Here is a 15,105-nt window from a genome sequence, read left to right on the forward strand (position 1 = left end):
AACACAGACGTTATTTTTCCCACATCCCATATGTCCAAATCATGTAAAAAGACATTTAGCTCAAATACCATGCGTGCAAAGCATTCCACTCTGTGGGTATGAGGTGACGTTTGGTGTGTCTTTAACATGCTGTGGTGTTCAATTACAATAAAGCAAATTTATTTTTGTGCAGCCTTCTTCATAGAAAGTATGGAAGATTTCTTTGCAGTGAGTCATCTGTCAGCTAAAGAACTAAAAGTCTTGTAGTGATATTTAAAGAGAGAAAGTGGCTCAGAGCTGACAGAGTTCAAGACAGAAGAAGAAACAGAAACGAAACAGAGGGCCTCCAGCCATGGAAAAAATAGAGGCAAAGACTGGTAGGGGGAGGAGTGATGAGAAAGCCAAACAAGCTGAGAATGTCAGAGGTGGTTCAGGAGACTTTGCAAATCATTTGGAAACAAACACTGGGCTTCAGGTGTCTCTCCTGCACTATGCCAAACAAAGATTCTTTGACCATAAGGGAATGGTGTAAAACTAGGTAAATAAGAGAATGGCATAAAAACAGATAAATAAGAGCACAGGGCTCAGAGCACTTATTTTGAGGAATTTAGAAACATGCAGGTAGAGGTTGAGGGAAGGATAAATGGCTTAACTTTCTAGAACAAGACGTTAGAACAACACTGGCATTCTGCACTCCATGATTGTTTAAATGTCTGAGGAGTTTGATAGACCGTGAAAGAGGGTATTTCAGTTAATTAGGCAGGAATTATTATAGGCATGCATATGGACTTCAGCAGCACTGCAGTCAAAGGGAAGATGGATTCTGGCAGTCTTCCCTTGCTAGTGCGAGGAGGGCTTACACTCAGAAGTGAGCATGTGGGAGAGGCAGTCATTTCAGGGTCAGAGAAGACTTTAGAACTCTGGCTCTGTGTGCAGGGATAAGATCTGAGTAAAGAAGCATGAAAGCTGTCTTCAAGAGCAGGAGGGACTCCTTTCCCATGACATTTGAGCCTTTTGAAGAATTAGCTAGTAAGGAAATTATAAGGTAGCAAGGGAATGACAGAACCAAGACAGGCTGTTAAAGAGATCAGAGATTACTTGCCAAGGTCACTGATGCCTTGCATGCTTTCCCTATAAAGTTGATGTCCAAAGCTAAGCTAACATTAAGATATCCCAAAGGAGGAAGATGTTTAAGGAGGAGAAAGTAGAAGAATCAGAAACAGATGTCTTGTGTTTTTGAGGCACAGCACTATCATGGAGAGATATAGTAGATATAAACACTATCATCTTTTATTGTGAATCAAATGCATTCTTCTTGCATTCTTGGTCAAGTCTACCAACTGGTGGTGTGGGGCTCTTGGGGGAGCTCCCTCATCCCATGTGCCTCAGCTTGCCCATACTGGTTTTTGTCCTGGCAGTTCTTTTGACCTCACTCTCTGTGCAGAGCTATATTTTCTGCCTTGAGAAAGTAAATGTGATGTAAAGTATGTAGCATGAAGGACAGTACAGTCTTTATTGAAAGCAGAAGGGAGAAGAACTTGTCTTCTTACTCAATGCATTCATAAAAGTTGGCTTTGACATTGTAGTACTAAAAGGCATTCCAAGCATAAAAATAAGGTTAGAGCCACTCCAACGTCGCAGAATTTGAAGGGAGTAATATTTCATTGTATGCAGTTCCAAAATGCTTATTACAGATCTTCTTATTTACAACTGTCATGTCTCTTTTGAATCTTCAGAGGAGGAATATCAAGGACAAACCAAGAGAAAGCGCATTCGAAGGAAGAAACAAAAGAGCAGCTTACAAAACTCTAATAATTTACATGGAGAACAAACAGAATCTGGAATGCAAGAGACTCTTGTTCGAGATAATCTACAGCTGCAGCAGATAGAGAGTCCCAAAATAAGCAAAAATAAAAAGAGGAAAATGAAAAAAAAGCGACAGAAAGAAAAAATGAGAGCAGCTGGCTTGGTAACAAGAACTACCAGTGTGGATTTTACATATCAGCCTGACAAAAACAACAGAGAAGAAGCAGCAGGCTTAAAAGATATAGATGAAAAGGCAGATAGCATTCTGGACTTCCTGCAGGCAACACAACAAATTTATTTTGCTGACAGTATGTACCGCTCTTTCTCTTTATTACCACGTAGGGGAAAATAGATGTACAGTTATTGTTGCTGTAGAATGGGCCAGATCTACTAGAGAAATGTCTCTTGAACTCAGTAAGACATGCAAGTGCTTAGTATTTGTCCCATTTTCTGGTGTGTACATGAATATGTAAGAATCCACATCAATATGAAAAATGGTGGTCCGAATCTCTTTGTTTCTCTGCCTTTGAAAATATATATAATATTCTTTGCTCTTTTTTAAAATAATACAACCTACTTGGCGTAAGTGTAATGGTTAAAGTGGAACAAATTCTTCATTCCTCTATAAGTAATCATCCAGAAGGATTGCTTGCTTTCAGAGAGCTTCAAATGAGGGCAGCAATTGCTATCCTAAACTACTTTCAGCCTTACTATCTCTGAACCAACCTACTTTTCAGAACGTTCTTCTTCCCAGGAGGAAATTTATTTGAAAAATACAAGAAAATCTAGACAGACAGCATCCAAGAGGAAAGGGAGAGAAACTGTTGGCAATGGGAAAGTGTATTGGCATAAAGCACTTGTGAATGAGATGAGTGTAAACTGATGCTCAATGCACGTTCCATAGCACTTTAAAAAGGATTGCATGGATGTTATCCCTAATGGCCTACTGAATGTTCATCTGGCCACTAAAATCAGAAAAATTCCTACCCTGTGTTTCTTTTGTTGCCCTCCTAAAAAGTTGCTTGTATGGTGGTTATGTCAAATGCCTTTCAGAGATAATGAATTTTTAACAGTAAATACTATAGTACTTATACGTACATACACCAGATTATGTTGGTATCATCTAGAATTAAATATGTTTTCTTAAGGGCAACCTGGCTTTAGATGCTCAGCTCAGAACATGGCTTTAAAATGGTAACTGTCTTGTTAAACTGGAAAAAAGCAGTGAAAAAGTTTTCAAAGTGTATGACCTTGACTGTCTTTGTGAAGCTGAACGAAGAATATTAAACAGCTTACCTATCTGTATGAGTCCATCTTAAGTCAGAGCTATCAGCTCCTATTCCCATAAAATTCATCTTTAGACTACAGAATGACTTTAAAAACCCTGCTAAGATGACATCAGGGATTTCATGTTAATTATTTTTTCTTCTCAAGCTTTATACACAGAATTTTCTTTGCTTACTGCTGTGTCAGGTCTTCATACTAAGCCTAGCACTAGAAATCCATCCTACTCTCTTGCTAGTGTGCCTCCATTACCAAAAATATGAATTTTACTACGTCTGTTCTATGGCTAATTAAATGTAAGCTAAGCTACGTGCATTCACTGTAGTGGAACTCCAGAGTAACTGAGTAAGACTGCAGACTCAGAGAATGGTTGTGCTGTTAATACATGACCCAGAACAGAAACCCGGTCAGTTGTCCATAATTCTAGGAAAAGGTCTTGAGCTTCCAGCTTTCCTGGAAGTCAAGTTCAGGTTTTGGCAGATTGACTGGCCCTGATGTCAAACTTTCAGATCAGAAGGTTGAGCCAATGAGGACCTTGGAATCCACAAAGAGAATTCTTAGGTAAAAGTAAGTTCATCTGCAGATAAGATGGCACATCCGTAGATCAGAGTGTGACTGATTTCCTTGTTAGGCAAATCCCAGTTTATGTATAGATCTGACATTATGCTGTTTGCCTTTTCTAGTTGAGTGATTTGAACACTCCCCATTTTTTTTTTAGACAAAATTGAATACCATTGCTTTTAGTAGCATTTTCAAATGGTCACATAGATTGTACTCCTTTTACTTACATCAGAAAGGTGAATTGGGAAAAATTTGTTCTTCTCAGTTGGCTTGCTGATAAAAAACAGAAGAATTAAAGGGAGCCTGGTTAAAGGGACAGACTATACTTTGTTATTGGAATGGAAGAATGAATTTATGCTTTAGTACTGTAGAAACAATGTATGTCCTTCTCTGCTGTCATGCAGGCTGTAATATCTGCTTTTTAAATAAAAATATAGAAGTACAACAACAAGTTAAGTTGATGCCTTCAGAAGTGCTTTGCAGTAGTTCCTCAGAGTTGCTCCCTGTCTCCACGTGCGTTTGTAGTTTTAAAATACACAGTGTGCCAGAAGCAAAACCAGTACTTTGGCCACAGCATAGTTTCTTCATCACACATTCTTCCTGTGCTAGTCTTCAAAATTTAGATTCCTCTTGCATTCCAGTCAGTATGAATACTAGTGTCCTTTTTACTTTTTGAATATGATACTCTCCCCTGTTACAATTGTTTTAATATTTAACAAAAAAATGGTAGGAGCAAGCTGCTCCTTAGTGTCAGATATTTGTTTGTACATTGTACTAAAAAAGAAGATGCTGTCTTTGGAAAATAAAAAAGTATAATTGGGAATATTCTCTGTGCTCATTGAATATTTTTAATCTGGTTTTCCAATTGTTTTTCCAGGCAAATCAAAATGCACGGATTCTGCTGTAAATGCAGCAGCTGCCCAAGAGCTTTTGCAATATCTTGAATCTCGCACCATTTCTTCCTCAGATGTAACTATTCTACATCAGTTGAAATCCCTTGTATTGCTACAGGATATTGAGAGATTGAAGGATGCTTTGAAACAGTTCCAGGAACAATCCATGATGCCTCCTGGTAGGTACCCATTCACTTACATTCATTCACTGATGTTCTTTATTGTGTGGATTAAAATTCAGATTTGTCACGTTGGGGGTTTTTATTAGGAAGCTATAAGTAGTTACATAGTGGTAAACATATGCTTATACAAGATTTGAAAGCCAAATTCCCACTGAAAATACAATGAGATTCACTGTTTCTTGTTGGTTATGATCAGTATAGAAACTTTTCGTACTTTGCAGCAACTATAGAGTACAAAATTATTCAGGTTCTTAAAACAATATTTTTAAAGTCTTAACTGTTTTACTTTTTATTTGTAGACTTTTTAAATCACAGGAATTAACTTGTTTATCTTGGAGATTTCACTCATCCAGTTAAAGATTAATTTTACATGCATAAGAGTCAATAAAGTACATCATTTCATCTTGGTCACCTACGCGGCTTCTTTAACACATCAATTTTGCATGCCAAAGTTTGATTTACGGTTTTGCTTTTGTTTAAATATGAACTTGTGGTTTAAGTTTCTAAAAAATGCCATTGATTATGTAAAAACATAAAGTCGCTCTTTATAAAAAAATACATTATAAAGTCATTCATAAAAAGAAAAATTATTCAGTTACTAAATCTTTTCATTCCTGAGGCACAAGTCTGATTTCATTCATGCTTCTTTTGTTCTCTATTACAACCCCTATAATTTTAGTAGAATTTCTTCTTGGATAGTTAATAGTTCCTCAAGTGAATGTGGGATCAGCTTGTGGTACATTGAAGGTATAATAGTTCATTTTCCAAGTAGTCTTCATTTAAACAGTCACTGTTGCTTGTCGTTAGTACCTTTGTTGCACCATCAGGCAAATCTACAGATATGCTGAGTTGTCTTGCCTCCCAAAGAATTTAATCAGAGTTGAGAGCACTTGCTATGGCATGAGGGAATCTCAACCATTTTAGATTGTGCTCCAAGTCTTTTGACAAGTAATGACTGAGCTGGTAGTAATGTGGCAACAGAGTAAATATAATCATAGCGAACAGAGGCTTAGCAGTAACATTCAAAAAAGAGACTGCTGCTTGTAATATCAGTAAATAATTTACTGATAATGGCTAAAGATCCCAGTCAGGACTGGAGCCTACTACATGCTGTGCATTGTAAAACCAGAAAAAGAGAGAATTCCTGCCTGTAGGGTTCATAGCTGATCACATTTCACATTTTGAAAAGAACACTCTTACAGAAGTGCATAGGTATTCTTTAAAGTGTAGATTTGGAGTATGACAACCCTTAAGGTTCTGATAGATCTGAAATATCCACAGATACATAGACCAAAATCCTTCTGTGCATTCAATAATTAATTTCAAGCCTAGATTCTATGATCTTTATTATAATCAGATAGTCTCATTGGATGAAATACACATTTGCAAACTAAGTAGGACTCATCAGGTATTGGGCCTTTATTAAATGACCTAATTCAGCTTCTGTTGATTAAATCAAAATGGAACTGTTGAAATGACCACATTCAGGATATTCCTTACAGGCGCTATCCAAATTCTGCTCAATACAGTAGGAATTCTGTTGGGCTTTGCAGCCTTGAAGCAAGCTGCTCTGTTTATTTTAATATAGCAAAAATGTCAAACTGAAGAGAGGAAAGAAAACAAACAAATTAGAAACAAATCCATGCAACTACCCTAATTTTTTTTGTATGTGTCACTTGAAAAAGCAAAAGACAATTTTGCTGAGTGACTGTCGTGCTGACAACTGCTGACAACTTAAGCACCACATGGCTGCTTGCTCACCTCCCTCCAGAAAAAGGTAAAACCCATGGGTTGAGATGAGAACAGTTTAAAAATTGAAACCAAGTAAAATATAATAATAGGAAAAAAGAGAGAGGAATAAAACCCAGTTACCCCAAGTGATGCACAATACAATTGCTCACTATCTGTTGACCGATACCCAGCCCAACCCGAGCAGCGATCGGTCCCTTCCGAGTGACTCCCCCCAGTTTATATGCTGGTTATGACGTGCTGTGGTGTGGAATACCCCTTTGGCTAGTTTGGGTCAGGTGTCCTGTCTCTGCTTCCTCCTGGCTTCTTGTGCCTCTCCTCACTGACAGACTATGAGAGACTGAAAAGTCCTTGATCAGAGTAAGCACTTCTTAGCAACAGCTAAAATATCAGTGTGTTATCAGCATTGTTCTCAGGCTAAAGCTGAAACACAGCACTGCACCAGCTACTGGGAAATAAAATAATATCTTAGAATTTCTCTATGTTTCTTCTGATACAGCCTGAAATAGTTACTCTTCCAGTTGCCCTTTTTTTTCTAGGAACTACTGTCACTCCAGGCTCAGTTCTAATTCATTCTAAGTACATGGTGGTGAAACAGTGTAACAGTAGTAGTTGATTTGATATTCATGAGATACAACAACATAAGAAAGAGGAAAATACATTGATATAAATTATTAAAGGATAATTAAACACCTGCTAGATAATAATTTGCCTCAGCAGAGTTTAACAATACATTCTATTTGTAATTCAGGAATTCCAGTGAATGAGAACATAGTGCTCTCAAATTTTACCTTGAATTAGGCTCTTAATTATACTTTTTTCCTAATTTTGGCTCAAAAGTAGGTCATCTTGCCCTTTTTATTTTTTTTTTTATTTTAGATTTCATTCCCAATGATCAGGTGATAAAAGTTAAGAATTATCACAAAAACTTGTTGTCTCAGCAAATTCAAATTCTTATTACAGAAATAGAGGTTAGGGCTGTTTATAAAGATAAAAATGTACAGTCCACTGTAGTAATCTCTTTTGTATTTTACAAGGTTTTTGGATTATCTTGCCTTTTTCCTGATTTGTTTGTTTTTAGTGGGGCATGATGTACTAGAAGAAAAGGTCATTTCTTATTAACATGGTGAAAAGAAAACAGTTTTTCTTCATTTTAGCAAGGTATATTTTTACAAAAGAAACCTACTTTCTTCCTGATAGTTCAAGAAGCATTATGTTAACCCTTTTTCCCATGGTTATGATTCTACTTAAGATGCCAGCATCAAAGGAATAATGGGTGTTATGTTTTGTTCAGTTTTATTTTTAATTCAAGGAAGGAAAGAGTAGGAGAAAAATGAGAAGTGATCTATCTCTTTCGTATAAGCGTACATTTTCCATTAGTAAGCTTTACAAAGAAAACATACCATTATATATCTTTTATTTGCTCATATAGATATATATATCACATATGAGCTGCCAAGTCTCACTTGGGCAGTAGGCAACTCGGCAAGTTGATGCCTGCTGATGATAAATTTGCTTTTCTTAGTAACTTTTTACAGACCCTTTAGAGTAAAGCTATGGACTGACCAAGGTCTGCAGACCACAAATTGAAAAACACTGTTTCAAGATCATGCTTTGGTATTTCCTTCACATCTCTTAGCATGTTATTCAGATTGGGAATCATGGTTCAACCAAAAGAAACAATGAAGAAAAAGGTTTCTGTTTTATCTTAAGTTCCTAAATCCCAATATATGCAGTCAGATCAAATAAAGGTCTAACAAGGTTTGTGGTAGGATCTGAAAAAAATTGCAGGAAGAGGAAATTGCCAAGGAGATTAAAACAGACTGTAAAAAGGAACAGAATGTCCTATTACTATTTCCATTTATTTGGTGGTCTTTCTTTAACAAAAATTACTTACCTCTACCTAAAGTCTTCCGGAAGTGCAGGGAAGAGAATGTTTAGAAGTCAAATAGACACACATTTCTTGTGATGGGGGCTTGGCTGATCGCTGTCAGAAAGTCAGTGGCCATTTGGAAAAGGAAGCCAGAGACCTTCATGATCCTGCACAGTGCGGTGGGCAGAGGAGGAGAGCTGTCATTGAAAGTAATGCTCCATTTGCTGGTTGGAAACTGTATCTTTTGAAATGAGGGCTACTTAATTCCCATTTCACATCAATTATTAAAGCATAGGTGATCACCTAATTAAAAAAAAAAAGTCATTATCTCCTAATTTATGAACTCATTCAGCTTCTACTCATCAACTTCATTCCATTACCTATTAACATTTTCCCTTTGTTGGTTAGTATCAAGTCTCAAATATACTCTTCCCTTGTTGCCTAGGAAATTATCACTCACAGAAGAGCTAGAAGCTTCTTTTAACTCCCTTTTTTGGGAGACTTGTCCTTTATATATATATATATCTCCATTGTGGGGGGGTGAGTGGGTCCATTTTGCAGACCAGAAGTAATACAGTCACTTTGTGCCAACAACCAATGCACAGGCCCTAAAATGATTAAATTTATACTTTTTCTTCTTTTTTTTTTTTTTTTTTAATGAACATTCAAAGAAAAGGAAATTAACTGTGAAAGCTTTATTAGCATAACATTACAGAATCATCTTAAATGTGATATTATGTGATAAGTACTGGAGAAAGTCCTGTCATTAAAAATAAAGTCACATAGATAATCTGTGAATTAAGAAGCCATGGCATTTTGAGGTTTTAATGCAGCTGTCTGTACAAGACAGCTCATTCTCAACTGGGGCTTCTAGGTGCTATTGTAGGTTAAATAGTAATGTGTGAAATTACTCTGCAGACAGAAAGAGGTGGAGAAGATTGCACTCTTTTAGGCTTACTGATGTGATCATGTCATTTGGATCTCCTTTTTTTTCTGAATTATTGAATCATAACAAATAGGACATTGCAAAATAGAACCAAAATAATTTCTCATACAAGTAACTGACCTCCTAAAAGAAAATGTACCTTTTATCTAGAAATTTGTATATATTAGCCTTTAAGCTCCAGTATCTGCATTGGTTTTACTAAAATGCTAATATGGAATGGAAACAGATGTTCTTACAAATCTTTAATGTTCAGAAATATTGTAGAGGTATTTCAGGAGGAATGTGTTTTCTTTGTTTCAGATCATACCAAGATAGCCACATCTCTATTTCACTACTGGATTACAGATATCCTTCCTGTGAAGAACAGGAAATAAACCCTTGCCTGTGTCCATATGTACTGGGTTAAAATTTAATATACAAACTCTTAACCAAGTAGCACTTGTTCAGAAAGAACAGTGTCAATACACGTTCTACACCTTCAGGTAAATGAATTATTCTTCTGTGTTACAAACTCCAGAAGACAATAAACAGGGTATAACTAAATGTGATTTTTGTTGGTTGGTCAAGAATATGCATATGTTGTCTGTCCTGAGTCTTCAGCTGGAATACTATGTACATCTCACTTCAAGATAAGGGACTTACCTGGAATGATAAAGTCTGTATCAAGTACTTTTGTTTAAAAAGTGTAGTATTTTTTGTTGTTGTTTATAAATTGATTGTTTCTTTCTGGAGATTTTATTTCTTGACTTTTCTTGTTTATCTGATATATCTGTTTACCTGAAAAACAGAAATATATTTTTATATTAAAATCTGAGCAACAATACATCTGAGGAATGCATTTTTGCTAAACAACCTACGAAGTTGTGGAAATAGATACATTTTTACATGGGGGGTCATGTAGAAATTATGCAGAAACTTGGATGGCATATTTTAGAAATATTCTGTGTCCCAGCCTTTTACAATCCAATGGGTTTCACTGACTGCAGAATTATGGGTCTGGGTTCTCTCACTGATTGTTTTTCAGTCTTTCTGAAACTGAATTTATCCATGTGTAGACAATACAGTAAATAATATCCATGGTTGTAAAATGTTTTGGAATCCTGAATTAAAAAATGCTTCTTGAGAGGCTCTTCTCTCAGTTGAGTCATTCACCATGATAGGTGGTACAAAGCAAACCATTTCTCATATCTCTGTCTTAGCTTCCTCATGAATGGGATAGGGGCAATGTATTTATCTCCTTCAACATGTGATTGGAGATATATTACTGACAAGACTATATAAATATATATATTTTTGTATATATATATGGCTTTTTTGCTTTGGGTTTTGGTTTTTTTATTATTATGTTACCTGATATATCCTATTGCAAGGCATTATTTTTAGTGATGCTGAAAAATGTGTAATAAAAACACAAGCATACATGTTTCTCGTTAATTCAAGAAGTTAAAAGGGGTTCAGTAACATGCTAAAGGATTGCAGGTACAGAAAAAATGGTCTTATGGCTAAGGCAGCTGTGTGCAACTCTGGAGAACTCAAGTTAGGTCTGTATCTGCTAGGAAAGATATTTAAAACAGACTTTGCAGAGAGGAAACTAGTAGTGTGTTCCTGGTTTTAATGCTTCTGACTTGCTAACACATAGGCACTGAACTGTAGCTGTGACCTTTCACTGAGGTGCTGTGTGCGTCAATCCCACATCTGGAGAAAGAAGAAAATACCACTTGAATGTGAAGCACTGAGATATTCTGTTGGCAGACCCCACAGGAAGTTAATAATTTTATCCTCAGATTAAGGTTTGAATGTCCTGCAGTAGATGAGGCCTAGGAACTGCACGAAAAGGATATACTTGTTAGGTAAGCAGCATCTGTCATATACACAGAATATGAAAAAATAAATGAGAACTTGTGATTAAAGACAGTATTTTGAAACCCAAATACAAACCAGGTCAAATTAGAACCGTACAAACAACTGTAGTACCTGCATTTCCTGATACTCGAGTGACTGCTGAGGGATGTTATAAGGTGGACCCCAGGACCTGGAGATTCTTCCTCTGTGTCCTCTGAATCCCAGGCTGGTGCACCTGGACACCTGGATGTCTCTCCGTCGTGCACCAGTGGAAGCAACTACAGCTTTCATGTTTCCAGGTTCAGCAAGTAGTGATGCTTAGCACATGAACAGGGACACACATACACGACACTCACATGGCTGACTAGACAGGCTGCCACAGGCAGGGCACCACCTTTAACACCACCCATGAGTAACCCTGATAGGACTCACGTAAAACACAAATAGTCATCTTTGGCTGATTGGAATTGAAGTTCATGAGTGAAAACACTCATGCCCTTCACTTCCTGGAATCACAAGCATACCCACGTTCACAGATCCCTCAAATACCGGCACAGGCTCCCCAGCCTCTCTCATATCCCTGCCTGGATCCTGGGCCCTCTTACCTGCTCTATGGGTCTTCTGCTCACCAGCTACTCCAGCCTGACACACGTTATCACGCATTCACACACCCAGCTCACAAGCACTCATACACTCATCTCACAGCTTTGTTTACTGCTTTAATGTCTCATCTTTATGATTTCTGTTTCAGTGCTTGAACATTTCATGTAATACTAAAGTGAATTTTAAAATTACTCTGAATTTTACATAGCTGTATCCGGAAGAACAGATACGGGTATCTTTGACAAACAGAAATATTTTGTACTATCAGTAGTCTAATTCCAGATTGTAAGTAAAATTTCTCATGTCAAGAATGTACTTTGCGTTATTATCAGCTAATAATGGGGAAAAGATTGCTTTCAGACTCTCTTCTTTCCCTTCACTTAACCCACTGCAAAAGCCTTATATTCTGCATGTAGAAATCAGCTGGTCATAACAAAGCAAGCCTGGGAACAGTTTCAGAGCGTAACTAGAGTCAGTGATGTCTGATGTCTTTGTAAATGACCTGCAATAGGAGCTGAATCTTACACTTATCAAACCCGCCACTATTACACTAACAGGGATTATAAAGAGTAGAGGATAAAGTAAAATCTGAGATGTTGGAGAGTTTAGAAAATTGGACCAAATTCAAGCAGATAAATTGTAGATTGTCGTTGTAGATAAATGCAATTGCATAAGAGTGCGTTTGTTTCTGAAACAAATGTGCCAAACAATGGTGTGCTGAACTGCAACATCCATAAGGACACTTAGGCAATACATGAAAGAACACAGCAGAAAGATCTAGCTTGAAAGCCAAAGAAATGGACATTACTCATCCTATAATAATATCAATTAGGCAATGTACTAAAAATGGCAAGGGGGAAGGATTGTTTGGTTCGGTGTTTGACATCCTATTTGCAGTCAAAAAGATTTCAAACACCAGAGTTTTAATACCAGGCCACTTTTCTGTGCTGCTTCTCTCAAAGAAATGGTGCTGAATCTCCCTACACATTTTATGGTTTATTTGAGCAGTGGTATAACCAACATGCCTGGGATACGAAAACTGAAAAATTTAGATTAATATCCAGCAGTGAACACAGTGTGCTTTCCATTTCACTATCATGGCTCCTTCAGCACAGCAATGAAACAGTTATCGCTTGGATTTTCATGCTGAACTTCTAAATGGCAAAGGAGATGACCTTGCAGTTTTGCTTCTTCCACATGATGCAGTCTAATGAATATGCAGTATCATGTGGAATTTTTGAGGCATGGAAGAGGGTTTTTTAGTGGACTTTGCATCAGAAAACTTCAGACTGAACTGTATCATGTACATGCTATTACTAGCATATCTCAAACTTCTGGGAAGACAGAATTTTAAAATTTTGGTTTTCAATCCTATGTGGCTCCAACAGTAGGAAGAATGTAAGGATCATCTAGAAAGTAGTCTGTGTGTGGCTTCAAGAGTTCACTTTCTCGTTTGCATAATTAAGCATTACACAGGAAGGAACAGCAGCACAGCAGGAAAGAAATCGGGCTCTGAGCAGGTGATGGTCCCTTACCTGGGCTGCATGTACAAGGAAGACCACAGAGGCTGAAGTAGTTTTGAGCATCTGTAGTCATGAAATGCTTGTATGCAAAGGTATGAGTTCAAAGCCATTATCTCTATAAATAGGTACGTTGTAAGACCTTAATTCTTCTCTTTTGTGGATATGTAATGTGGGAATCAGTCTCTAATGTTAAAGATTTTTTCTTCTTCATAAGTGATGTAATATTTTTGTAGTATTTTACAGTCATGTAGAGTTATAAGTTCCTTAATGTGCTTTCTATGACAACTGGCTTTTCTCCCCTGCACCAGTGCAGGGGGCTACTATTCAGTAGGCTGAATCTCTGAAATGGCATCTGGGAAAAAAAGACTTAAAAAAAGAAAAAGACAAGGAAGAAAAAAAGTTGGTGAGTGGCAGCATGAAGGCAGAAAATGGTTAAGCTGTCTTTGACTGAAGAAAATATATTTCACCCAGTACTATCCGCTATATCATAAAAGCAGCCCACAGACATAAAGTGGAAAGTGGTGTGTGTTATGCTTGTACAGTATGCTACAGGTTAAGTATAATAAGGAAGAGTGGTAGTGAAAAAAGCCAGCAAAATGTAACAGTGGAAAAATACATTATATTGAATATTTAGGCCAACCTCAGGTTATAGCTATATTGATTAATTGCTTCATCCCTAGATTGCACCTAAGAAGAGCTGTATTGCACATGTTTGTGCAGTTAATTTAGCTTCACTGTTAACTGCTTTATCCTCTGCATTGCATTGAAGTAAATTTTGTTGAATAGGCTAATTATAATGTTTCAGTATTTCACAATTTCAATATACGTTTTTCTGAGATGAAAAAATGTATATTTTTAAGCTGCTAGATATATGCTGAACTATGCCATGGGGGGAAATACTAAGTATAAAGAAAAAGCAGAAAATGACAAATGCTGTATATCTTTCCTATCTTTTAACAATCTAGGAAAAAATATATATTCTATGGTTATTTGAAAAGAATGTATATGCAGCAGAGTCAGTCAAGGTCAAATATATAGCCTTAATAAGGACATTCTCCAAGCTGAGTGCTTAACTTTGTAGAATCAATAGTTTCTAGTCATTTTAATGAACTGTATACATTTGCAAAATGTATAAGCAAGCTGTAGTTCTCTTTTACATTACTACTGCAATGCTACATCCTGTTTTAGAATACAGAATGGAAAAAAAAAAAAGAAAAAGTGTTATTTAAGATTGAAGAGGACTACACAAAAATAGGAAAGGAATGGGTCTGTGGTTCAATACCTTCTTTTCTTTTGCATCAACTCTAGGCTGCTATAGGTTGCATCAACTACGGGCTGCGTTTCTTCATTTTCAAGATCTTTGCCAGTCTTCTCAGTCCCTCAGTCAGTGCATAGATGATTCCTCCATCCTCTCAGCCTCTGGTACTAGCTTCCATCACCCATTTGCCACATTTTCAGATTAACGCATTTCTGCTTTTTCCCACAGCTCTCTGCAGAGCAGTCTTTCTATTGTTTTCCTTTCCTTCTTTAAAATTCTCCTTTGCCACGATGCTGCCCAAAAGCTTGGCAACAGCTAGGTCAGTAGTGTGCTAAGGCAACTGCCTACTCTGCTGACTAATGTTGCCTTATTGTATCTGGATACTCCCACATCAATCTGCCTACTTTCTCATCTGTTTCCTCCCTTTTTAAACTAGTAGCAATCTGATGCAGGGTTTGGTTTGCTGCACAACACCCAGCACAATAAATTTCTATTACATCTGAGGTGCCAATGCACTATGGGAATGTAATTGACTTAACTATAATCAAGAATACGATAGAACATGTAAGCAAGGCTGCTGATAGTTAAAAATGGCATAATAATTTT

General features: G+C 36.9%; 1 protein-coding gene across 1 annotated transcript in view; it reads left to right on the forward strand.

The window, feature by feature from the left end:
* ERICH1 (glutamate rich 1) overlaps positions 1-11,432 on the forward strand; it is a 72,967-nt gene extending 61,535 nt beyond the window's left edge. Inside the window, exons 4-6 of the mRNA XM_030490345.2 lie at positions 1,716-2,093; positions 4,508-4,702; positions 9,574-11,432. Coding sequence (XP_030346205.2) covers positions 1,716-2,093; positions 4,508-4,702; positions 9,574-9,647 — 647 coding nt within the window. The 3' untranslated portion in view covers positions 9,648-11,432. The remainder of the gene's footprint in view (positions 1-1,715; positions 2,094-4,507; positions 4,703-9,573) is intronic.
* Positions 11,433-15,105: the final 3,673 nt, after the last annotated feature.

The sequence above is a fragment of the Strigops habroptila genome, chromosome 6 (genome assembly GCF_004027225.2).
Source record: "Strigops habroptila isolate Jane chromosome 6, bStrHab1.2.pri, whole genome shotgun sequence".
In the NCBI taxonomy this organism is placed as follows: domain Eukaryota; kingdom Metazoa; phylum Chordata; class Aves; order Psittaciformes; family Psittacidae; genus Strigops; species Strigops habroptila.